Genomic DNA, 27,241 nt, shown 5'->3' on the forward strand with positions numbered 1-27,241 from the left:
GCAGCCAATCGTGCACAGCATACTCTTGGAATATCCACCCAGCATACTCATGGAATATCCACCCAGATAGGGACTTGAACCCAGGACTCCAGCACTGGTAAGAAAACATGCTAACCGCTAAACCACCACGTTACCCAACATAGGTGTTCCTCATGTGGAAATAAAAGACATTTTCAGTACATTCTGAACAGTTCGGTACATTCAAAATGAGCTGCCATACTGACTCTTAGGAATATTGAACTTTTTTTTTTTTTGCAGGTATACTGACTTGTTCTTAACCCTTGTGTGGTGTTCGGGTCTGTGGGACCCGTTTTCATTTTTCATCAAATGATACTAAAAAAATATTTTTTCTAACTCAAACTCATTGGCATTGGCTCATTTTTGTAAAAAAACATATTTAAAAACACATTTTCGATAAACACACACTGTACACCCCCCCCCCCCCCCCACACACACACACACACACATTTATATTACATACAGTCTGTTTGGCCAAGGGCTAATAAACATTGCTTCATTTGTAAATTTGAAAGTAAACAAATTTTCTACTCATATCTTGAGTTTAATTCATTTTCTTTTACATTTTATTAAAAAACTAATAAAAAAAAGAGTAGCACTTTTTAAAAGAAATGTAACATAAGAAAGGTAAAGGGCAAATATTAACCATGTAAGCTGTTTATATTGCTTGCAATTTAGGTGAAGCGAGCATGTGTAAAGCATTTTAATGTAGAATTGCTTAATTTTTTCTGAATTAAATACAAGTAACAAAGTAAACGAGTAACAAAAATATGAACACCATACAAGAGTTAACTGAGTTCTACATGTCTTTACTTGTACTTTTCTTTTTTTTCTAAATCGGACAGATAAAAGTAGATTGGCTCTCTCACTTGTGTGACTGGTGTGTGTGGGCGAACACCAAAGAGCAAGTAAAGGTAAAAATATCCCCCACATCGGAAAAAAGACAGCCAATTTACATGATGGGGGGCAGTAGTGTGAATGACCTCGCTTTAGCTGGAATCGTGCCAAGTTGCTGGAAATGCAGATTAGCCATGTCCTAAAAGAAGACAACACAACAAAACAGAAAAAAACAGTCACTCAGTTTTGCTATGCTTTTTAAACTGCTTCAGTCAGCTGCTTCTCACGATAGGCTGATGACGGGCTGTAGACGTCACGCCGAATGGAAACAAACACGTTTTTAGCATCACCTACATTTAAAAGACTGAAAGATTCTCGTGTTGTTTCGTCCTTTTTCCTTTTTGCTCAGTCATACTTATTATACTTACATTATGTGACATTTTTGAAAAAAATGATATATGTAGTTATACAGTTATACAGTACTGTGCAAAGGTTTCAGGCACCAAAGCAAATTCCACTAATCCATTGATCTCAGCAAGTCTCAGAGTGTTTTACCTGAAAAAAGCACAACATATTAAACAGATTTAAACAGATGCAAATAAACATACATACAGTAAAATGTAACAAAAAAATCAATCTCATTTTTATCTATAAGTATGTTTTATCATGTGAGTCAAGCTGAAGAACAAAGTGTAGAGATTCCAGATTTCTCCTGGATGCTCCTCAGCCAGCATGTGTAGAGTATATTATGTTCAGTTCCGCAGCAGCAGCTCACCTGATTTACCACATTTAACAATTTACCAAACCAGGTGTTGATTAATATGATGAGAACTAGAAATAACTCTATTAAACTCAGATGAGGAGGAGAGATTAGGAGATGTTTTAAAAAAAACAGGAAAACAGGGCTGTAAAAGCTGTAACTGCTTTTTGTAAAGTTGCTGTTTGTATTTATTGTTATGAGCTGATAAACACGTAATTCACAGATAAGAAGCTTTTTCTTTACTAAACATTCCCACAGGTGCCTAAAACATTTGCACAGTATTGTTTATATTTAAAGAATTATATATATATATATATATATATATATATATATATATATATATATATATATATATATATATATATATATATATATATATTTTTTTTTTTTTTTTTTTTTTTTTTTTGTAAGAGGAGGCTTCAAAGACTTAAACTAAATTGCAGGGATTCTTAGCAGTTTTTCAAAGGCCTTGAAAGTGTTTATTTCGATATTGAAATTGTATCGTATCGACCGAAATTAAGGAATATATCGTGATATAAATTTTGGCCATATCGTCCAGCACTAACTTTGAACATGAATGCCAGTCCCATCGACCATGACTATAGGAACCAGTGGATGATACTTAAACATTCTGATTGGAGATCTAATCAGGTACAAATGTTTACAAGGCTATTATTCTTCTATTTATGTGATTATTTAAAGGATTACCCACGTTATCTTTGTACGATCTGGTAGAAATTGTATTCAGAATGGCCTCAGTTGGACTACTCTATTCGGATTAAGGTGTTTACATGGATGCGCTCTATTCCGATTGAGCTATTAGTCGGATTATTAGGCTGCATGTAAATGTAGCCACTAACTGTGTTTAATCACTCGCTGTCCTCCACTTTATTACACACTCCTACCTACAGCTGCTCCACCTTGTAGATAAAGAACAGTCAGAGACAGTGTTGTTGGTCATCATGCCCACATGACGCTGATCACAGCCCACTGTTTGACACTATTGTGTTTAAAAACTCCAGCAGCACTGCTGTGTCTGATCGACTCGTACCAGCAGCACAACACACACACACTTAACTCCTCTCACACCACCACCATTATTGTTGCTGCAATGCTGAGAAATATATGCAGTGTAGTAAAAAAAAAAAATAACATTTTCGTATGTAGTAGTGGCACGTTGCTTGCGGCAAGCAGTAAAAATTTGACTCAAAGATAAAAGAGAGTCTTAACAGAGCTTTTATCCAATCAGCCAATCACATGTCAGCGGTGCAATGAGAAAAATCATGAAGATATGCTACAGCAGCTTCAGGTATTCTTCACGTTAGCCTTCTGAATGTAGAAATGCTGTGATCTCAGTGAAGCTTTAGGTGCCAGACTGGTACTGGTACTGGTTTGAGTAACTGAGTAACCAGAACTGCTGATCTCCAGTTTCAGAACAACGTCTCTAGAGCTTACTCAGAATGGTGTAATAAAGAAAACTCATCCAGGGAGCAGACAGAAAGTTCAACAGAAGACGGCTATACTGGTTAAAGCTGACAAAGCAATTGAGTAACTACTCTGTACTTCAACCGTGGTGAAGAGAATCGCATCTCAAACAACGTCTCAACTGGAGGACGGGCTACGTATGCTGGATGCCACGTTGGGTTTACCTTCAATCAGTCAAAATAAGAAAAAAATAAGACTGAAACTGGAACCATTTGGCCTGGTCTGATGAATCAAAACGCTTGAATCCATGCCTTGTGTGCCCAAACTGGCTTGTTTCGATTTGTGTTGAGGCTGGGAGGTGGTGTCATGGTGTGGAGAATGTTTTTTGGCACACTTTAAGAGTCTTATTTGGGTATTGCTGACCATGTGCATCCCTTCATGACCACAGTGTACTCATCTTCTAATGGCCTGCATGATAATTGACCTGATAGTGTCCTGAAGCAAAAGCATCTCTAACTGGTTTTATATTTACATCAATCAGTGCTTTTCTTAGTGGTGGTCATAGCACACATGAAAAAAAGAACTCCTGTTTTTCGAAACATTCCTTCAGAAACTGCTGAATGTTTAAAAGCATGATTCGCTTCTTTAGCTTGCTTATTTCTGGTTTGTTTTTATGTTGCAAACTGTTGTTCAAAAGTTGTTCAGAACATGAGGGTGATTTCATGTTTTGTCATTTAAGAACGTTGCCTTATTGAAGGCATTATACTTTTGGAGTTACAAAGTAACATGAAGTGAAATCACATTATGTGATGTTTTTTTTTATAATAAACAATGAAGCTGAAGATTGAAGCTGTGAAAATTATGTGTCTCAAAAGTTTCTCAGGGCGTCCTGGGGTTATTTTCTCTTTTATTGGGGGGGTCCTCTGTGATTTTATTCCTGTCCAGAATGACCATGTACGTGTCCTTCTCAGGCGTCCTCTGAGAAAATTACAGGCTGAATTACAGTTTTTCGCTGAACTCCAATTGAAAAAAACAGGAAGACCAGTGAGTTTTTAGGCTTTCTCGGTCGCATGACATCAAGTTCAGTAGCTCCTCCATTTCCACTCATATTTTCTCATCCTCTTTAACTCAAAATCTTTCAATAAACAGCGATAATGGAACTGTGGTATAATCGCAATAATACACTCAATGTTTGTGCTATAACATGTAATATTGGCACTGCTGTGCTGTGGTCATAGTACACATACAATAGTAAACATTATAGCAAGCTCTCTTGTGTATTATTGCTTAAATAACCTACCTGTGCACTTTTAAAAAGCTCTCAGTCCTTTGTTTTAAATATCAGGGCTCTCAGAGTTTTATCAATGAAGTGTGGAGCTACTTTCAGCTTGTAATGTTGTAAGCCTGATGGGAGCATCTAAAAATGGTGTATTTTGGAATGCTGGGGGTGAACAACAAACGTTTGTACTTGTTATAATGTTCCACTACAGCCCAAGTCCATTTCGGCCAGGAATTTTGTCAATTGTCTGCCTGACCTTTTTTTTATATATAATTTTATTATTAATTTTTCCCATTTTCTCCCCAATTTACACAGCCAATTAACCAACCCACTCATTAGGACTCCCCCTATCACTAGTAATGCCCCAACACACCAGGAGGGTGAAGACTAGCACATGCCTCCTCTGCTTCTTTCAAGCTGCTGCTGATGCAGCATTACCAAGCAACCAGCGCGCTTGGAGGAAAGCGCAGCAACTCGGTTCCGATACATCAGCTCACAGACGCCCTGTGCTGCAGACATCACCCTAGGAGTGATGTGGGGAGAGAGCGCCATCTACCCACCCGGAGGGAGCAGGGCCAATTGTGCTCCCTCTGATTGCCGGCAGCTTGATGGCAAAGCTGCATGAGCGGGGGTTCGAACCTGCAACCTCCCGCTCATAGTGGCAGCGCTTTAGACCACTGAACCACTCAGCGCCTTATCATTGTATCTTGAGGATTTCTATTCAAGCATAAGGAACATGATAAAGGAAAATTATAATTGTAATTGTAGTAGAAAGTATAAAAAATAGTCAAGTAATTCTACAACCTTCAAAATATAAAGAATAAAATCATAAAAATGGCTCTTTCCTGAACTTAATTTTAAAACTAACCAGTTTATGTCTTGCAAACCTTTCATTTTGTTATGTTTGTCTAGTTTTTACGTCTATTTTCAAACTTCAAGCTTTTTCAAGTTTCCTCAGAATTTTCAGAATGTAAGTTTTTTTACTTAGTTTAGGAAATAAGTTATTTTACTGCAGAAAGAAGGGTTTGGTATCACCTACACCTGTAACCTGTATATGGGCCAAGGCATTTTAAGGGGTTAAATCATGTCCAGTGTTTTGGTCTGGAATAATAAATGTAATGTGAGTTGCTGCAGATTTCCTGCTCTTTATTATCGTATTCCTCCGACTCTGAGCTTGGCTCGGGGGCAGTTATGCAATCGAAAGTCTCGGCTGAGTGTAGAGTGGCAGAGCTGCAAATCTCATTTCCTGATCGGGGCAGACGCAGCTCAGCTCTGAAACGCGGCTGTGCGCGCGCGCGGCTCTGCTCGGCTCGGCTCGGTTCTGCTGGATGTGGATCTGCTGGTTCTGATGGTGTGAAGATGGAGTTTGTGCTGCAGTTCTTCTTCTTACTGTGTGTTTTCTCATTTGTCTCGGAGGGAAAGGTAAGAATAGTGTTTTTGAGTTCTGCTTTTATCTGACTGACGTTTCGCGGTAAAGAGTGATTCATTGCGATAGTTATCGCGTTTTCGCTGGCGCTACTTTTTTCAGTGGAGCGTATTTTTTAATATTTCCGCTCCACCTTAAAAAGCTGCAGCAGTGAGAGCGGGCGCGTTCACGTGACCTCTATTACCAGCGCTGTTTTTTTTAAGGTGGAACGAAAATAATAAAAAAAATATATAATAGCTATTTTGGTCAATTTATGTACGTTGGAGTTTCAGGTTGCCAAATATTCATATCAAAAACACCACAGACACTTTATTAGACAGCTCAAAACAGAGCTTTTAAAAGCTTTTTAATCTTTTTATCCAAATGTATTCTTTGTTAAGCTGTTTGGTTTATGTGACTCTCAATAAAATACAGATATAACAAAGATAACTTATAAAAGTTTGGGTTTGACTGTAGCTTTTTTTAAAGATAAAAACAGCCACACACTGTCTATTCTAGCTTTTATTAAAGTGTGGGAACTAAATAATAATAAAAAAAATAGTTCTGGCCATACAAATGCCCATGATTATTTAGTTTCCACACATTAGAATATTGTTCCCTCACTTTAATAACTTGTGGCTACGCATTATTATTTTTTTTACATGATTTGACCTTACAGTCTGTAGGTTAATTTAAAAATGTGATAATTTTACCTGAAAGTTCAACAAGATAATTATGTTGTGGACATATAAATTGTCATCATGGCTTACTTATCTCATTCCCACGCTTTAATAAGTAGCGGTCACGCATTAGGATTTCAATCACATGCTTTAATAAGTTGTGGCCACATTTTAGGATCTTATTCCCGCGCTTTAGTAAGTAGTGGCCATGCATTAGGATCTCATTCCCACGCTTTAATAAGTGCTGGCCACGTATTAGGATCTCATTCCCATACTTTAATTAATGGTAATCATGCATTACGATGTATTTCCCACACTTTAATAAGTGGTTGTCATGCATTAGGATCTCATTCCCACGCTTTAATTAGTGGTTACCATGCATGAGGATCTAATTCCCACACTTAAATAGGTGGTTACCATGCATAAGGATCTAATTCCTGTGCTTTAGTTAGTGGTTGCCATGCATAAGGATCTAATTCCCACGCTTTAATAACTGGTGGCCACACATTATTATGTTTTTACATGATGTCAGCTTAGGGGCTCTGTAGGTTTTTCCTGAAAGTTCATGTGTTTAAAAAAAAAAATAATAATGCGTGACCACAACTTATTAAAGTTTGGGAACAGGATAATTAAGATACATATATAGATACATATAAGTTGTCACCATGACTTACTTATCTAATTCCTACGCTTTAATAAGTAGTGGCCATGCATTAGGATCTCATTCCCATGATTTAATAAGTGGAGACCACACATTAGGACCTTTTTTCCCACGCTTAAATAAGTGGTAGCCACACATTAGTGGTGGCCACACATTGTGGGGATGACTTATTAAGGTGTGGGAGCAAGATAATTAAGTCCTGGGCATATTAGTTGTCACCAAGACTTACTTATCTCCTGCCAATGCTTTAATAATGTGTAGTGGCCATTCATTCGGAGCTCATTCCCATGCTTAAAAAAAAATGTTGCCATGCATTAAGATGTCATTTCCATGCTTTGATAACTTGTGGCCACACATAAGTATTATTTTTGACATGGTGTCTGCAGGTTAATGTATAAAGACATGGTCAGTTTTCCCGAAAGTTGATGTGGGTTAATGTGTCGGCTGGGGACAGTAACTGAGCCACTCAATCTGTGAAATGCGTGTGTGTGTGTAAACACAGCCGTCGACTCATTTCAGCTCCTGTTTTTATTCGCTGCCTCAGAGTGAGTGATGGGGTGAAAGTGAAACAGTCTGATAATGTAAACTGTAGTTCATTGAGTGAGTTTTATAAAATTATAATAATTTTACTTTAAAACACTCTTTTTTAACATTTTTCCATCTCCAGCTACATACAGCTGCAGCCAGATCATCATCACAGCAATAACCAGATAGCTAAAGGACATTGAAAAAATGTTCATGTTATGGTTTTATATGTATAGTTTGTATTAAACTACATTTACATTGATTATGCATGCACGGTACCAGTCAAAAGTAGTATACACCTCTTTTCATTTTCATTCAATGTGTTTTCTTCTTTCTTCTCATGATATTTTACATTATAAATTTAGATTTTAGATTCTTCTAATGTATCACATTTATCTTTGAGCACAGATCTGCACACTCTTGGTATTTTAAACTAAATGTCTTCATGAAGTAGAGTCACCTGGAATAGTTTTCTCAGCTATCACAGCTGTTGTGTGTAACCATGTCCAGGCCTGGTTAAGTTTATTGTGTTTTTAAAGTTTTTAAAAAGACACTAGTAGATACAGCTCGCTAGCTAACACTAGCTAGTTAGCATAACAAGCTAACACACTAGAGTAATGGAAGCTCAGCTCTCCTGCCTGGAGAAAAAGGAGAACAGCCATTTATCTGAGGAGCTCCTGCTGCTGTTCCTCACCGTATGAGTGTTTAATTTTATCCAAGTAAAATAGAAAAACAATAGCAAACAGTAATTGAAATATTCACTCAGAAAAGAGACAAATAGAATTGCAAAATTTATCCACATCTTGGAGAAAAGCTCCTCCCTAAGACTCTTGATACGAGGTGCAAAAAATAAAATTAAAGAGCAGGAACTGTAACCCTGTTTAAATATATTAATACTATTTTAATGCACCCTGAACTGAATTGATTTGATAACTCGGGAAAGAAGGGAACTGTGGCTGATTTTAATAATGTAATGTTAATGCTAATCTAATGGCCTTAATAATAATATATTGTAAATTAATAAAGTTAAAGTTGTTGGCGTATCTCTTTTTTTATATTCTATTGTTTACTTTAGTTAGCTGTTTTTCTGATAATGAAGTTTGATTTCTTCATATATTTTGTATATATTTTGTGGGACAAAGTAAACCCAATAGTAATCAAAGCCTTAAATTAAAGCCTTAGTGTTTTATATAATATGTACTCCTAACAGTAAAGTAACTCACAAACCTATATTAAAGCCCAGTCATGCAAAAAAAATAAATAAAAAAACAAAACAAAAAAAAAAAAACATCAGAATCTTGAAAAAATACTGTGATATACATTTTTCATCATGTCGCCAGCACTAGAGGAAAGGCTGTGAGATGAAGGGCCTCGGCTGATTTGATAATAATTCCTGTAAGAGGGTACAGCAGAGCTCTGAGATAGACTGATCTGCTGTTCTTGTAAGCTGGTTTAAAAGCTGAGGAGCGGAAAGTTGAAGGTGGTTGGCCGGTTGGAGAGGGGACGCCTGTGGTGAGGCTCTTGCACGGCGCTGTCGTGCTCAGGAAATCACTCAGCCTGCTATTGTAGGTCATTTCCCCTAAAGGCGTCTCTTGAATGTTTCTGAGGGGAGCCAAGCGCTCAACATGCTGATTAGGTGCATTTATGTTCTTTGGCGCGTTGCAGTGCAGAAAAAAGAAGAAGAAGAAAAAAAAACTGGTGAAAGACTCGTGTGACAGTAGTGAGTCAGGGCTGGGCGATACTCATAGACCTACATTTGAGTATCACCATATTTTCTATACTTGTTATGGTGTCCCAGTAACCTTTTTTTATTTTTATTTCTAGTTATTCCACATTTTCTCCCTAATTTACACGGATAATTACCCAACCCACTCATTAGGACTCCCTCTATCACTAGTGATGCCCCAACACACCAGGAGGGTGAAGACAGTAAAGACATGTGAAGTCAGCCTTCGCCGCTTTGCAACATTGCCGAGTAGCTTCACAGCGCTAACGCTCGGAGGAAAGCGCAGCGACTCAGTTCTTATACATCAGCTCACAGACGCAGCCTTGTGCTGATCGACATCACCCTAGGAGTGATGAGGGGAAAGAAAGAGCACCATCTACTGTACCCAACCAGAGAGAGCAAGGCCAATTGTGCTCTCTCAGGGCTCTGGCAACTGATGGAAAGCCGCATAAACAGGATTTGAACCGGCGATCTCGTGATTTTTTTTAGCAGTTTTATTTAATAATGTAAACACAGCATCACTACAGTTGAGTTCAGAGGATAGATAACTTTTTTATTTATGCTAAAATGTGGATTAAATCTCACAACTGAGTCATCTCTAATCTCTTCACTATACCTCACCCCCATATCTGTCACACACACACCCAAGCACACTTACTCACACACACACACACACACACACACACACACACACACACACACACAGCTTCAGTACGTTTCCTCAATTATTAAAGCTTCTTTATCCGAGCTTCCTCATGTTTGATTCTAAAGTTCTCTGTTGAACATTTACTCAGCACATTAAAATACTCTAATAAAATGAAAAGATTAGAAAATATTCAAATCGTGATTTTAATTATGATTAATCACAGAATATTGCTGTGATTAATAATGATTATTTAAAAAAAAATCAATTAAGACCACTAAAATAAAGTGAATCTTATATTTATTGTTTTATTTACGTTTACGTATACATTATTAAAAGTTTATGTCTTAAGTGGAAGAACGAGTGCGATTAATCATAATTATTCACAGAAAATAGTTACGATTAATCAGATTTTTTTTTCAGTCATTCATAGTTCTGTACCGGCTGTATTTGTTTAAAAAGACTTGCAGACTAGCAGATTCTTTTTTTTTTATTTACACAGTACAATGTCATTCAGTACAAATACAACTTAAGTATTCCTTTTTCAAGTATTTTGCATTATTCTCATCAAATTTAAAGCAAGATAAAAAAAGTATAAAAGAAAAGCCAATGATTAAAATTAAAAGTGAAAAAATAAAAATTCACTCCTGAATGATTTATAAAGATATGTATACGTACGAAATGGAGAATAAAGTACTTCCTTACTGTATAAATACTATAATACTGATCCACAACAGGTCCCCACCGCTTAATAAAAATGATTAGTGGATACTTGCAGGACAGAATACATGATATGTCCAAATGTTTATGGACATCATTTTTAATAATATGTTACACTTGGGATTGTCCCCAGTATTTTTGGGGATGAGTATGGAAGTTTACCCAGGACAGTAGAGACAGTTACTCCAACAAAAGCAGGATTACATCTTTTTAATACCCTTGGTTTTGGAAAAAAACTATGAAAAAGTTCATTAGTCTAGCAAATTGGCCCTATTCCCTTCGTAGAGATACTCTAGAGATAACCTATGTTCTTCTTCTTGTAATGAGGTCATCACCTATATAATGTATGCAAGAGTTCAGTGTTGAACTTGAGAAAGAAAGAAAAGAAAATGTGTTAAATGAAGCTCTATTTTAGTGGTTAGTGTTGGTTTCCGGTGGTAATGAGGCGGTTCCGCTGTCTGTTATCAGGTTTTGGTATTATATTACTGTGAGGTCAACTTAAACTCGATCACTGAAACAGAGGGAGTTCTACATTCTGCATTTTATACAAAATAATCCATTCCATAATTTCATTTTTACCACAATCACCCACTTAGAGGCTTCTTGTGTTCCTTGTGTGCCTGCCTGGTCATCCAATGTCTGTAGAAGCATAATGGCTGTATCCCAATTATACACCATACTGGTGCACAAAATATAAAAACACACTAACAGCGTAGATGATCCAAAGTACATCACTGCAAGTTCTCCAGCTGCATAATCATTGTATCATTCCATTTTTTTTTTTGCACCAACATTAGATGCATCCCGGTTGGGTATCCATTATTAGAGATAGATCTCTACCACTTTTTTCCTTCCGATACCAATACCAAGTACTTAATTGGTGCCCAAAGCATTGCATTTTTCATTTTTAAGAAAATGCAGTATTCTATGTCAGAAATATGATTCAATAAGCTTGAAAGAAAAGCATCTGTATTAGCTGACCAGCAGTCAGTTCATAGTTCAGGCTAAACTGAGAAATTCTTACATCTCCCTCATCTGCTGATTAGTCATGGACAGTAGGTACAGATCCCTGCCTCAGACGAAGTCTGCTGGCTAATCCTGCTGTGTACTGCTGTGGTTTTTAACCAGCAGATCGAAAAGACAGACGTTTAATTGTGCCAGATAATAATCAAACTAATTGTTAGCCTTATCACACTATCTTTCTTCTGTTTTTTTGTTGTTCTGTAGTCTGTTTTATTCTTTGCTCTGGACTATTTGGCTTTTTACCCAGAGTATGATTATATGAGTTCATTACAACAGGAAATAAGCATCAGAAAGATAACGATTCCTAAGGGAAAGGAATTAAGGAATGAGGAAAAGGGTTTTTCTCATTTTCCTTTTTTTCAGTTACAGTATGTTTCTGTGGTATTCTGTACAGTCATTAGTGTGTAAATATTAGCAAGTTCAGTGCCTTTCCGTGAACGTGCACTACAGCTGTCCAACAACAACACCATTCATCAGTCTCCTCATTGCTGGGAACCCACATTTTTCCACAAATCTGTTTTGAAAGAAGCAGGCAGGTTTTAGTCATTTGCCAATCAGCCTGAGCTAGGCTTAGCATTGCATGTGGCTAAATGCTAACAGCTTCATCTCTTCATGTTAGCTGAAAACAGGTCAGTGTGTTAACTGTACACCTGTACAGTTAAGATAGATTAAACATATGGAAACAGGAAGTTTGCTTTTGATATAATCTTAGAATTTATTCTTATATATGGTTGGAAAGGCTGATCATTTCTCTTTTAAATGGAGCCACATTTGTAAGGAACATGCATTTGTGGGCTGAGCAGCAGAGCTGAGTATGTGCTGAGCTTCTGCCTATGAGAAAAATGCCAAATCTTCTCTTCCAAACTCAAATAGCTTATTCTACCATTGACTCGTTTTGTGTTTGACGATCTTTTTGGGGTGTCGTCTTCTTCAGTTTGGAGATACTGGTACCAGAAGCTAATGCTAATGCTGCTGCACCCAGCCTTAGTGCTGGAGAAACTTCACTGAAAACTCCCCCTTATAACGCTGCACTTCAGCGGAGTGTTTTTTCTGCTCCTTAATACCTGACTGGTAGAATTCATATATAAGGCGCATAGACGATTTGTGGGAAAATTAAAGTATTTTAAGTGCGCCTTATAGACTGAAAAATATGGTAATGTTCGTAAAGTACGTATATGGGATGCAGCTGTTGTTTTAGATGTAAATAGCTTCTATCCACTGACGCACACTTTAAGAAGAAGGTAAATTTCTATGGATTTTTATCGCAATTACCGTTACCGTTCTTTTAAAACCATTCTGGAAATAACACAAACTGCAGGTAACTTCCAGAATCTGAAAACTATGAGTAAATTTCAGAAAGCAAGATTAAACAGAACTGAAAAAACGAGCCAATCTCTAGGAGGAAGTCTTCCTGTGCAGCAATGTATTTTATAAATATCCCTGCAGATATCACTAATAAATACAACTTAGAAACGTAGAAACTTAAAAGTGTTAAACAAAGAAAAACGGGTGGTTTCAGAGGCTGGTAATTCTTGGTCTTCCTGTCCTGGGGTGGTCCTGATGAGTGCCAGTTTCATCATCAAGTTTATGATGGTCTTTGCGATGAGTGTGAGGACTTGAGGATACTCTCAAAGTTGTTGAAATTTTCAGATTTTCAGATTCTCTTCACAACTTTACAACTGATGCTCTCAAAAACTTTATTAAGAGGCAAGAAATTCAAGTAATTAACTCTCGATGAGTTCAGCACAGCTGTTAACTGAAAGCCTGAATTCCAGGTGACTCTACCTTAAAAAAGCTGAAGAGAAAATCCAGCCAAGATGTGTAAAACTGTCTAATCTACGAATGTAAAATATTAAACATTTTCTGTTTTTTTTTTAACAATTATTTTATTTAGTAAATAATTCCATATGTTTTTTTTGTTCATTGTTTGGATGAATTTAGTGTTAATCTACAAAGCAGGACAGTTTTAAATAAAGAAAAAACACTGAATTTAAGGTTTGTCCACACTTTTGACTGATACTGTATTTTTGGCCACATGTAACAAAAATATAAAGTGGAACTTTTAAAGGTCGAGTGCTCAGAGATGCAGACCTCCTTGTTCAACATTTGTGAGAATAGTCACGTATAATTCAGTATTGGCTAAATGTCACATGACGGATGATGTTGCTAAATATATTCGGACCACATGTGCGGTGTTGTAATGCTGTTGCTGGGGAAATGGAGTTTTCTGCTCTTTTTGCAAGACCTGCTCGTGGTATCAGTTCCTGATGTCTGTTTGGATCAGCAGTTCATGTTCATCCTCTTTTTTTTGGGGCTTTGCAGGCGTACACTCTGCCCTATGAACTGAATGGAGGAGAGTGCAGGAACACTTCCTCTGAATACACTCCCACGGGTTCAAAACTCTGCTGCAGCAAATGCAGGCCAGGTAAGATAACCGCAACTTTACCCATTCACCCAATTCACCCAACAGGTAAAACTGGCCCAAATCTGATGATCTGATCAGATCAAATCTGACGTATATGACCCATATCTGACTTCTGTCTGAATGGTTCGCGCCTTTGTAAGTGACATGCATGTGTGATAGAGCAGTGCTTCATGTTAAGTTTCACTTTGATCCTTATCGGAATCTCTGAAAGCGATGAATGAGTTTAGGCTGCAGCTGCATTTGTCACGGAGAATTCGGGAAAAGAGCATGTTATTAGGGCTGCTACGATTAGTCGATATAATCGACAATGCCAATTATTTTAAGTTGTCGACTGCAAATTTCATTGTCGACTAACCGTTACTTTGTAACAGTACCACAATACACAAAGTGCTGGGGACAAAAGTGCCCAAACACAACATATTACATATTAAATCACTAAATATCAGTAATTTCCATGTTTAAACAACATTTAGATATTTAAATGCCATTTAAACCTCATGTTCTGCTGTTTCTATCGTTTTTAGAGATGGAGGAAATAATTGTTGACTAATCAACTAATTAAAAAAATAACCGTCAGATTAGTCGACTACCATAATGATCATTATTTGCAGCCCTACATGTTATTTAACTATGGAGAGGTTTTTATTCATGCCCTTAACCACAATCTGTATTCATATTTTGCCAATTCACTAGGACCGCTGCACAGCTGCGACATGAGACTTCTAATATTATTTAAACAGAAATGATAATATCCAAATATTTTGAGCTCTGTTACCTTGTTTTTCCAACACTTAAGCCCTCAAATTTCCCATTTATTCGCTGTCATTTTTTGCTGTTCTTTGCATAAAATTTCTCTCTGTAAACAGTAGACTGGGATACCTTCACTCCTTCCCTCTAAAAAAAAAGTTGCGTTCCTTTACAGCACTTATAATGTTTCTCTCACCAATCACTGTGGCTACCTGTTCGATATCTGTTACTTAGTACACCAGTGATGACTTTCTTCTTCAGGAACTTCCAAACGGTTGTTTTGGCTATGGTTCTGATTGATTTTCTGAACTTCACAATTCAGTGTTTTTCATCCATAGACTTTAGGTCTGGTTTTTATGTTGGTTACTACTCTAACTTTAAGTGCACAGTCTGCACAGGTAAAACCCAAATCTGAAATTGAACATATATCATTATTAATTATTAGATTTATTGTGTATCATACACCACACCCCTTATGTGGACCATGTGACCCAAAGAGTAAAAACATTTTCTATGTTTTTATTGTTGCAGGATTTCGACTGCATACGCCATGCACTGCTTCAAGTGATACAGTCTGTGCCAAATGCAAAGAGGGAACGTACTCGGACTCAATAAATTATCACCCAAACTGCTTCAGCTGCAGAACGTGCTACCGAAGTAGGAGACTTTCATTTAGTTTCCATCTCTTTGAATTTATGTTATCATGGTTAGTTAAGTGCATTTTTGCATTTTTGTCGACTGTTTAACAGATAAAAACATGGAGTACATCAAGACCTGTACCACAGAGAGTAATTCTCAATGCGAGTGTAAGAGTGGGTGGTACTGTTCTTCACATATGCGTGGTGAATCCTGTACTCAGTGTAAAAGGCTTGCAACATGCTCCCCTGGAAAAGGAGCCATATCACCAGGTAATGTATAGAGATTTTAAGAGGTTTAAGCAAAAATTACCTGTAACTACAGAACAATGATGCGATTCTCCATCTAACAGCTAGGTTGCTGTGGCCATTTATGATCCGATTATCAACGTTAAAATGTTTAATCAATTATAACTGTCTCTCAAGCACTGGCACTATGATTGTAAGATTGCTGGTTCAAATCCTGGTTATGCAGCTTGCCATCAGCTGCTGGAGCCCTGAGAGAGCACAATTGGCCTTGCTCTCTCTGGGTAGGTAGATGGTGCTCTCTCCTCTCATCACTCCAAAGGGTGATGTGGATCAGCACAAGGCTGCGTCTGTGATCTGATGTATTGGAACCGAGACACTGCGCTTTCCTCTGAGTGTTAGCGCTGTGATGCTACTCAGAAATGCTACATCAGCAGCTGTTCAAAAAGAGACGGAGTCTGACTTCACATGTGTCGGAGGAGGCGTGTGCTAGTCTTCGCCCTCCTTGTGTTTTGTGGCATCACTAGTGATGCAGATATACAGCTGAGAAGCAGCAGTTCAATAGGTGGGACCACTGATCTAGCTAAATTTGGAGAAAAATGGGGAAAAAATAAGAAATAAGTTTACGAGAAAAACATGAATAATAAACTTGGCTAAAACATGAAACCTACTTTTATGTAGGTTCCTAGGCTGCTCTGCCAGCTCCCATGCCTTCATAACAGTGGTAACAAACTGCTTAGAGTAGTCTGAACCTCAGTAGCTATTTATACAGTTTTGAGTATAGCTATTTAACTGTCTGTTCGTGCTTGAACCCTGTAATTGCTGCTGGCTCTTGTGCTAGACTTTCTGATGAATAAGTTACTTTTGATTTAAGTGAATGTTTGCATTTGTTTACTGAATTGTATGTGTGTTTGGGTGTGTTTGGGTGTTTGGGTGTGTTTGGGTGTTTGGGTGTGTGTGTGCTACAGGATCACCTACAACAAAGTGTATGGACTGTGTTGAGGGAACGTTCTCTAATGAAACCAGTTCCAGGGCTTGCCAGCCGCACACACAGTAAGCTATTATAAACACCAGCATCACCAACAAAAAAGAAAAGATTCAGCATCTTATATGATTTTTTAAATCTTTTTTTTAATCTATTATGAACTGTTCAGTAGCCACTATGAATTGCTCATATTCACTATTAATTATTCAGTATTCTCTTTGAATTGTTCATATCCACCACTAATTATCCTGCATCCACTATGAATTGTTCATGTTCACCACTAATTAACCTGCATCCACTATAAATTGTTCATATTCACTATTAATTATTCAGTATCCACTATGAATTGTTAATATTCACTACTAATTATCCTGCATCCACTATGAATTGTTCATATTCACCACTAAATATCCTGCATCCACTATGAATTGTTCATATTCACCACTAATTATCCTGCATCCACTATGAATTGTTCATATTCACCACTAAATATCCTGCATCCACTATGAATTGTTCATATTCACTACTAATTATCCTGCATGCACTATGAATTTTTCATATTTACTACTAATTATTCGGTATCCACGTATACTCATTCAAATTCACTACTTCTTATTCAGTATCCATTATTAATCGTTCATATTTGCTACTAATTATCCTGTATCTACTATGAATTGTTCATATTTACTATTAATCATTCAGTATCCACTTTGAATTTTTCATATTCACTACTAATTAATTAACTATCTACTATGAGTTGTTCATATTTAATTTTAATTAATCTGTGTCCACTATGAATTGTTCATATTCACTACTAATTATCCTGTATCCACTAGGAATTGTTAATTTTCACTATTAGTTATTCAGTATCCACTTTGAAATGTTCATATTCACTATTAATTATTTGGTATTCATTATGAATCATTCATATTCACTACTAATTATTTAGTATCCATTATGAATCGTTTATATTCACTACTAATTATTCAGCATCCATTATGAATCATTTATATTCACTACTAATTATTCAGCATCCATTATGAATTGTTCATATACACTACTAAGTATTCAGTATCCACTTTGAATTGTTCATATTTTTCAGTATTGACTGTGAATCATTCATATTCACTAATAATTATTCAGTATCCATTATGAGTTACTTGGTCACTAATATGAGACTAATATGCAGCTTGTCTGTTTGATGGTGAGGATTAGGTTCTGCATATTTAATTATCTTTACTGATCTTCAGTGAATGAGGATGAGCAGATGTTTAGGATGATCTAAGATGTATCTGTGTGTGTGTGTGTTTTTTCTGTAGGTGTGAGGCAGAGGGGAAAGAGGTGCTGCATCGTGGTAATGCCACACACGACACTGTGTGTAAGACCCTGATACCTCACACTACCACACCCACCCGTCCCCCTCCCACCACCACCACCACCACCACCACCACAGCACAGACAACTCCACTGGGTGACACTGCGCCTCCGCCTCGCAGAGTTGTACAACCCACCACTCTACCAAACACTACCCTGAAAGGCAAGCCCACTTTATCTGACAGCGACATCATATTATACAGTAAGTTTTTTATATCAGTATTATATTATAGTCCTGATCCTGGCCTATCACTGCTCTACACAGTGTTCATTATTTAACCTTGAACAGAGCATTCTAGTGCTATTCCAGTTAATGCCTGTATGTATGTTTTCATCGACTCGTTCTGTGAAATTGTTTATTGTTTTGCCTGTTATTTTGCATATATTACTAATATAACTGTATTAACATAAGTAAAGTTTAATTGGTCCTCTGAAGAAAAAAAATATACAAATATATATATATATATATATATATTTATATATATAATTATATATATAAATATATTTATAAATAAATATATATAAATATATATTTATATATATAAATATATATATATATATATAAATATATATAAATATATATAATTTTATATGAAATTCTTATTTAATGCTTTGTTATTTAAAGCAGTAAATAATTAAAACAGGTGAAGCCATTTACCAAGTTTGACCAATTACAAAAGAGAAGCGTTTTTTTGCACCATGACATGCAGATGTTTTAGTAATTTAGTCATTGTTGTATGAATTTATTTCATGTATGAATTTTACCTGCTCTTTTTAGCCCTGTAACGGGGTTAAAATTCCAGAAGAGGGCAAAACAAAATCTTGTTCCTGATTTAAGATCCTCTGGATGCAGTCGTGTCTTAGTCTTACCCTCCGGACGTGGGTCTGATGTAGAATCACTTATAGACAACAACAGTCTTATTTTTGATGTATTGTGACAGGTTTCCAGACTAACACCTTCCCACCTTCTCTAGGACAGTAAAAATAGCACACAGGACAAGATACAAGCTCTGTGCAGACTGTTTGCTGGTTAAAATAGCACTGGGAGTTTTCTTATTGCTCAGCATATAGACCAGGGGTGTCCAAACTACGGCCCGCGGGCCATTTGCGGCCCTTTTCCTTTTTTGGAGCGGCCCGCGAGGTATTTTAGAAACAGAATGAAAGTTGGCCCACTGTTAAGCAGGTTTTAATAATGTGAGATTCAAAGTTTGAACGCTAGGTGTCAGAAACGAGCCAAAGAGTCTAAAAGCGGAGAGAGTGTTTAGTTGTAGCGCAGAAAAACTGGCCAAAGAGTCTAAATGCGGAGAGAGTGTGCATTTCTTGCGCAGAAAAACTGGCCAAAGAGTCTAAATGCAGAGAGAGTGCGCATTTCTAGCGCAGAAAAACGGGCCAAAGAGTCTAAAAGCGGAGAGGGTGCGCAGTTGTAGCTCAGAAAAACGGGCCAAAGAGTCTAAAAGCGGAGAAAGTGCGCAGTTGTAGCTCAGAAAAACGGATCAAAGGGTCTAAAAGCAGAGAGAGTGCGCAGTTGTAGCTCAGAAAAACGGGTCAAAGAGTCTAAAAGCGGAGAGAGTGTTCAGTTGTAGCGCAGAAAAACGGGCCAAAGAGTCTAAAAGCGGAGAGAGTGTTCAGTTGTAGCGCAGAAAAACGGGTCAAAGAGTCTAAAAGCGGAGAGAGTGTTCAGTTGTAGCGCAGAAAAACGGGTCAAAGAGTCTAAAAGCGGAGAGAGTGTTCAGTTGTAGCGCAGAAAAACGGGGCAAAGAGTCTAAAAGCGGAGAGAGTGCTCAGTTGTAGCGCAGAAAAACGGGTCAAAGAGTCTAAAAGCGGAGAGAGTGCGCATTTCTAGTGCAGAAAAACGGGGCAAAGAGTCTAAAGGTGGCTGTAATTAAGAAGTTTAATATTAGGAGACATCATACAATGAGACATCAATTTGAAAAATCTTAGATTGCACAACACTGTCAAAGATAGATAAAGATAGTAAGTCAAGTAAAATGGTGTGTAAATGAAAGTAATCAGGAAAATGTATTATTTAAAGTGGTATATTTCATTATTTGTTTTATTACAGAGTCTGTGGCCCGTGACTTCAAATGTATTTCCCCTTTTGGCCCCCAACAAAAAAAGTTTGGACACCCCTGATATAGACTATTTACAGATAAAGTCCTTTTTTTCAGCATAGAGTCAATCAGCCTGCTGATAACTCTGCAAAAGGGGGATCAATGTGGCGCTAGTGGGGCAAAGACCATAAAGCAAATACCTGTGGTGGGTATATTACCATGTCAGTCAACTGGGGAGCTTCAAAAGTGGCAACAGTAATCAGGGACTGACTCGGTCTTGCCCTGTTCTGAACTTGGTCTAGACATAACAATAAGAAAGCTTTGTTTTTGACTCAGTCTTGCATCTAAAGGGTGCTGAAATGACTGTAGCATTTCTGTTTAACATAAAGGGTTTCTCAGACTGTTTTATCAGCAGCCAGTGGTTTAGATTGTTAAGCGATTGTTAATATTTAAAGCAGACCAGTGTTTGGCACAATATCTCATATCAGGGAGTTACTAAGTGACTTGTTTTGCTCTCTCCCTTCCATCCTTGCAATCTACTGGACATTTCCTTTTTCCTGCCTCTCTCCCGCTCTCTCTCTCTCTCTCTCTCTCTCTCTCTCTCTGACTCTGCACTCTCCTGTTTCTAGGTATTATAGGTATTGTTGCTGTTGCCATCCTGCTGGTGGTTTTGCTGACGTTAATTGTGATGTGTCACAGGAAAGGTAATGCATGCAAGATTTTTATTGCTTGCATAAAAGAATTATCACACATATCACCAAGATTAAGCTTCTGGGTATTACATAGCTTTGATAAGAGATTCTTATTTATATATAAAAAGGTCCTTTAAACATTATCTTTCATCAGTTTTTTTTGGACTTTCCCGTTCTGATAAAGTTGCAACCAAGGGTTGTTTGAAGGATCACAAAGAAGAGACTCTTTTGGTTTCATAAAGAACGAAGACGTTTGTATTTTGCATATGATGCACGATATGGAGAGAATTGTATTGGGATACACGTTCATTATTTTTCTTTCTAAATCAAGGATATTATTAATGAGTGCATCCCGTTTTTGTTGGAGTAACAAACAAATCTCTACTGTGCAGAGAGGCCTTGTAGTAAATGCATTGATTAGAAGGGGTGTCCATAAATATCTGTTACTGTATATGGGATATGGGAATGTGACGAACTTTCGATATATATTCAAGAAGTGTTTTTTTAAGTTTTACAAACAAGGTAGTTTAATTTAATTAAATGTGTTTTAAATAACCATTCGTATCATCTCTATTATATATTATTTTGGTTAAAAAATATATATTAAATATATTTAATATATTTAATTGAGTGCATCCTTACACTTTCTTTGCAGGTTTAGGAAAACCTCCAGTCAAAGAAGTCATTCAGGTGAGTTCGCATAATCAGAATGTGCATCATTTCAGAAATATTCAGTATATTCAGTAAATACTCAGTGAAAGCAGATATTTAACCCTGTTGCTTTTTAGACTACAGGCTTTTTTTTGTGCGCTTGTGAATTTTAACTGAGTGAGCACCACTTCCTCCAGAACAGCTCAAAAAAACAAAAAAGGATGTAAAAACTAAAGTTAAACTCAGCAGCAAAAGCTTCGATCACAATCTACCTTTTTATTTGGGCAACTGATCATTTCTTAAATGCTGAAAGCTGCATCTGGGGGACTTTTTTAGCTTGTGAAAAGCAGAATCATGCACTTTAGTTGGGAAGTGTAATTTACTTTTACTGCACTTGACAAATGCACATGGAATTAGCAAGTTGTACTGAATCAGCAGAGTAAAATTACATGTTATAATTATGGCTTTCAACATTAAAGCATCAACGCATGTGGTTAATTTGGAATCAGTAATGTGTTATAATTTTTTTAAACGCAAATTAATTTTGCAATTTAATTTGACCTCAACTTTGACCATAATCTGCCCGGCCCCCGCCCAACACGCAGACATATACAAATATATATATATATATATATTTTGGCTGATTGACTGAAAAGCTCCAGCACAGACAACACAATAACAGAAGAAACGCCCCAACAATCAATTATACTCCTTTTTAATTGAGCTCAACTGCTGATAATGTGCAGTTTAATCTGATATATTAGCCAGATGATATATACTGCTATTACAAACGCTGTCTCTGCTGCTCCATGCTGTTTACACACTGAATAAGGCATGCGCAGCGTTCACTGCCTTCTGGAGTGGCCCAGTCAGAGTCCTGACCTCAACCCAAGACCCTGACCTCAAGAAAGGTTCAATTCACACCAGATACCCCAAGAATATTATAGCTGAACTGAAACAGTTTTGTGAAGAAAAATGCTCCTGGTCTGATCTTCAACTACAGGAAATGGTTTTGGCCGCTTGGTTGAGGTTTTTGCTGCCAAAGGAGGGTCAACCATTTATTAAATCCAAAGGTTCACATACCTTTTCCACCCCTTACTGTGAATGTTAACATGTCGTGTTCAATAAAACCATGCAAGCATATTATTCTATCATTCTTTGTGTGGTATTAGTTTAAGCAGACTGTGTTCGTCTATTGTTGTGACTTAGATGAAGATCAGAACACATTTAATGACCAATGTATGCAGAAATCCAAGTAATCCCAAAGGGTTCACATACTTTTTCCACCCCTTACTGTGAATATTAACATGTCGTGTTCAATAAAACCATGCAAGCATATTATTCTATCATTCTTTGTGTGGTATTAGTTTAAGCAGACTGTGTTCGTCTATTGTTGGGACTTAGATGAAGATCAGAAAACATTGACATGACCATGATTTTATGCAGAAATTCAAGTATTCAAGTAATCCCAAAGGGTTTAGATACTTTTTCTTGCAACTGTAAATCGCTCTGGATAAGAGCGTCAGATAAAATGCTGTGAATGTAATGGAAATGTATTTTTTCTCCATCCAATCCTAGACTGAACTGGCTTTAGACAGCAAGATGGAGTCTGAACTTCTGCTAGCAGACGGCAAAACGTCCTCCTCATCGTCTGCGTCTTCGACCCCTGACAACCAGAGCCAGAGCACAGGAGACAGCCAGGACAACATCCATTCAGAGCTGCCTTCAGTCTCCAGCCAGTGTGTTAACTTCAGCTTCACAGCTACCATTAACTGCCAGCTGAACCAGTCCCAGGGCTCCTGCAGCATCCCCATCCGCTCCCCGACCCAGCCTCAGCCTCAGCAGCAGCCCCCGCTGTACCCTCAACCCCAACCCCAGCCAGAACCTGAGACTGAGACCCACCCTCCACCGGCCCAGCCTGACCTCCCCCTTTCTCAAGAAGAGCAGCTTCTCCGCGTGTCCTGCGAAGAGGAGAACAGTAAAGACGCTCTACAGTCAGTGCAAGAGAGTGGGATGACTGTGTGCTGAAGACGAGGGGAAGTCCGTCGGCTGCTGTATTTCAGCCGCGAGCGTTTGATCCAGGCTTGCGTGTGTGGGGGGGATGCTGCTGCTGAACCGCTGCATGCTATCTTTACACACTGAGCTTGTTTTGAGTTTCAGTCTCATCTGAACTCAACTGGCCCAGCCACTGTCTGTCTAAACACCTCACCACTTTTATGGTCTCTTTTATGGACCTGTGGACGGATTTGACATGATCAGGTAGCCACATTATCCATGGTTAGCCACATTGGTGTTTATGTTTGGTGTCAGTCAGCAGGTTTTTGTGTCATTTTGTTTCAGCTGTGGTTTTAAACAGCAGCAGCCAACAGGCAATGAGATTCAGTGATCGTACTGCCCTGTACTGACTTTCCTACAAGCCTGTTGGCTGCCTGGTGCTGCTGTAAAAGATGTTATTCAAATTGTACAATTTTGGATTTTGACAATAGTGAAAATCTGGAAAAGATTTAAAGCGTCAGCAGCCAGTCAGCAGAGTCTGAGAGAGCACAGTTGGTAAAGCCCTATCTGGGTGGGTAGACGGCCCTGGTGAGGATCTGGTGCTTTCTTTTCTTCAAGCTTGTTGGCTGCCATCGTACTGCGATCGTACAACGATTAAGCTTTAAAGCCTGACTGTGATGATGGAGCTTTGCTCTAGACGACACATGTCTATGTTACGTCTGGAGAAAGTGGCACAACACGCGCTCCAGATGTGCTGCTTGGGCGTAGGACTCAAACTCAAACAACTTGAGAACAAAATGAGGACATCTCAGCTCCGCTATAACAGAAGCTTTAAAAAATGGCAACTGTAAAGGAGATGAAAAACTTAAAAAAACTTTATGCAAATATTTTTTATTTCACTTGCACAATTTTGAATTTTTGGAGTGACAACCTGCAAAACAATAAAACAGGGCATCAGCAGCCAGAGTCTGAGAGAGCACAATTGATGAAGCCCTATATGAGTGGATAAATAGTGTCCTCTCCTGTTATTAGGGCTCGACGATATGGCAAACAGCTATAGTATATCACAATATAATTTTTAACTGCAGTCGATACAATATGATAATTACAGTGCCGATATAAGCAGTATAAATGCCATCACTCTTGGTGAACATAATCAAACCACAGACTATAGCTGATAGCTGATACGGTAAAAAATATCATATCACATATTTAAATATTAAAAAACACATATTTTTACCATACACAGTATTTATCATATTTTGACGCACAGACAAAATCCATCAGCAGTGACAGATTTCACTATTCTGCTATACTTAAAATGCTTTTTCATACATCATATTCTTGACATGATTATTGTTGAAACAATAAGCAGATTTGTCACAATAGGATAAAATATGGATATACTGTTCAGCTGGCCTGCACAGGTGTCTAGTGGCTGGAGTATCAAGAGTTGGGGATCTGGTGCTTTCTTTTCTTCAAGCTTGTTTTGTGCCTGGTGATGCTGTTAAAGATTTTATGCCAATTGAACCATTTTGCATTTTGGCATTAGTCTGTAAAAATCTGGAAAAAAAAACTTTAAATACGACATCAGCAGCCAGAGTCTGAGAGAGCACAGTTGGTAAAGCCCTGTCTGGGTGGGTAGATGGCGCTCTCTCTCACCTCATTACAGTTGTAATGCTCCCGTTCTGATGTTAACTGACACAGGCGTCTGTTGGCTAAAGTATCTGGAGTAAGAGTTGGGAATCTGGTGCTTCTCTTTAAATGTATTGGCTGCCCAGTGATGCTGTACAATATTTTATTCCAATTGTACAATTTTGGATTTCGATATTAGTGGAAATCTGCAAAATTTGAAAGCATCAGCAGCCAGAGTCTGAGAGAGCACAGTTGGTAAAACCCTATCTGGGTGGGTAGATGGCACACAAAAAAAAAAAATCCAGCGGTATAAAGTGTTGCCTCTATTTATTGATCAATACTGGTTTGAATCCCGGTCATGCAGCTTGCCATCAGCTGCTGGAGCCCTGAGAGAGCACAGTTTGCCTTGTATTTAAATAAAATATAGGACTTATTAAAACAGAGAGCAACTATTGGTGATTAAATGATCTCTAGCATTCATTTGTTCACATTAAACTAGCCAACAAGTATTAAAGAAACCAATCAGTACAATCATACAAGAAACAGATACAGGCCTTTTTTTGCACATTTCTGGACACTGCTGCCAATAAAGGTCAGCAAAGATAAGTAGATCAGATATTCTTGTGCTGTGAATAGAAGAGAACCTTAAATTGCACTTTACCCCACCTGAACCTTTGAATGTGTTTCTGTGCTGTATACTAGACGCAAGTGAAAGCAAATGATGCCACAGACAGGTGACCGACGCCCCCGAGTGGTAAAACGATGCATCTGCACATTAAGTGGGCCACTGTAAGAGTACCTGCCCATGCTTTTTTTTTATGTCTATGCACTGTACATTATTTTTATACAAATAAATTTTATATATACTTATACATAGAAGGTATTTGTCTTTTTATTTTTATCTATGGCAATATGTTAAGAATGTCAGTAACATTTGATGTATAACATAAAAATACGGGTTTAGTAAGTTAGGTAGATTGTTCAGTTCCATGCACTTTGTGGAACAAAGTAATCTATTCCTCACCAGTACAGAACATTACTGCACAGCCTGCACAGAATAACCATTTGCATAGCAGGGGTGTCCAAACTTTTTTTGTTGGGGGCCAGAAGGAGAAATATATTTGAAGTCACGGGCCACACTCTGTAATAAAACAAATAATGAAATATATCACTTTAAATAATACATTTTTCCTGATTATTTCATTTACACACCATTTAACTTGACTTACTATGTTTATCTTTGACAGTGTTGTGTAAACTAAGATTTTTCAAATTGAAAATTGATTTCAAATTTCATGATGTCTCTTAATATTAAACTCCTTAATTACGGCAACTTTTAGACACTTTGGTCCGTTTTTCTGAGCTAGAAATGCGCACTCTCTCCGCTTTTAGACTCTTTGGCCCGTTTTTCTGCTCTAGAAATGCACACCCTCTCCGCTTTTAGACTCTTTGGCCCGTTTTTCTGCTCTAGAAATGCACACTCTCTCCGCTTTTAGACTCTTTGGCCCATTTTTCTGCGCTAGAAATGCGCACTCTCTCCGCTTTTAGACTCTTTGGCCTGTTTTAATGCGCTAGAAATGCACACCCTCTCCGCTTTTAGACTCTTTGGCCCGTTTTTCTGCGCTATAACTGCGCACCCTCTCCGCTTTTAGACTCTTTGGCCTGTTTTTCTGCTCTAGAAATGCGCTCTCTCTCCGCTTTTAGACTCTTTGGCCCGTTTTTCTGCTCTAGGAATGCGCACCCTCTCCGCTTTTAGACTCTTTGGCCCGTTTTTCTGCGCTACAACTGCACACTCTCTCCACTTTTAGACTCTTTGCCCCGTTTTTCTGCGCTACAACTGCACACTCTCTCCACTTTTAGACTCTTTGCCCCGTGTTTCTGCGCTATAACTGCGCACCCTCTCTGCTTTTAGACTCTTTGGCCCGTTTTTCTGCTTTAGAAATGCGCACTCTCTCCGCTTTTAGACTCTTTTGCCCCATTTTTCTGCGCTGTAACTGCGCACCCTCTCCGGTTTTAGACTCTTTGCCCGTTTTTCTGCGCTATAACTGCGCACCCTCTCCGGTTTTAGACTCTTTGGCCCATTTTTCTGCTTTAGAAATGCGC

General features: G+C 37.9%; 1 protein-coding gene across 1 annotated transcript; it reads left to right on the plus strand.

Moving 5' to 3' along the window:
* The first annotated feature begins 5,540 nt into the window (after nt 1-5,540).
* tnfrsf1b (tumor necrosis factor receptor superfamily, member 1B) lies at nt 5,541-26,008 on the plus strand. Its single transcript, XM_007251440.4, has 9 exons — nt 5,541-5,741; nt 14,025-14,127; nt 15,406-15,531; nt 15,624-15,782; nt 16,724-16,808; nt 18,060-18,316; nt 20,795-20,869; nt 21,513-21,547; nt 23,087-26,008. The coding sequence occupies exons 1-9, from the start codon at nt 5,679-5,681 to the stop codon at nt 23,534-23,536; spliced, it is 1,353 nt and encodes a 450-aa protein (XP_007251502.3). The 5' UTR covers nt 5,541-5,678; the 3' UTR covers nt 23,537-26,008.
* The last annotated feature ends 1,233 nt before the right edge of the window (nt 26,009-27,241 follow it).

The sequence above is a fragment of the Astyanax mexicanus genome, chromosome 24 (genome assembly GCF_023375975.1).
Source record: "Astyanax mexicanus isolate ESR-SI-001 chromosome 24, AstMex3_surface, whole genome shotgun sequence".
Lineage (NCBI taxonomy): Eukaryota > Metazoa > Chordata > Actinopteri > Characiformes > Acestrorhamphidae > Astyanax > Astyanax mexicanus.

Bases quoted from the DNA above. Each gene is read 5' to 3' on its own strand.
- tnfrsf1b (XM_007251440.4), top strand. From the start codon at position 5,679: ATGGAGTTTGTGCTGCAGTTCTTCTTCTTACTGTGTGTTTTCTCATTT. The intron at 5,742-14,024 runs GTAAGAATAGTG...GGGGCTTTGCAG, and splicing joins CATTTGTCTCGGAGGGAAAG to GCGTACACTCTGCCCTATGA. The intron at 20,870-21,512 runs GTAATGCATGCA...CTTTCTTTGCAG, and splicing joins TGTGATGTGTCACAGGAAAG to GTTTAGGAAAACCTCCAGTC.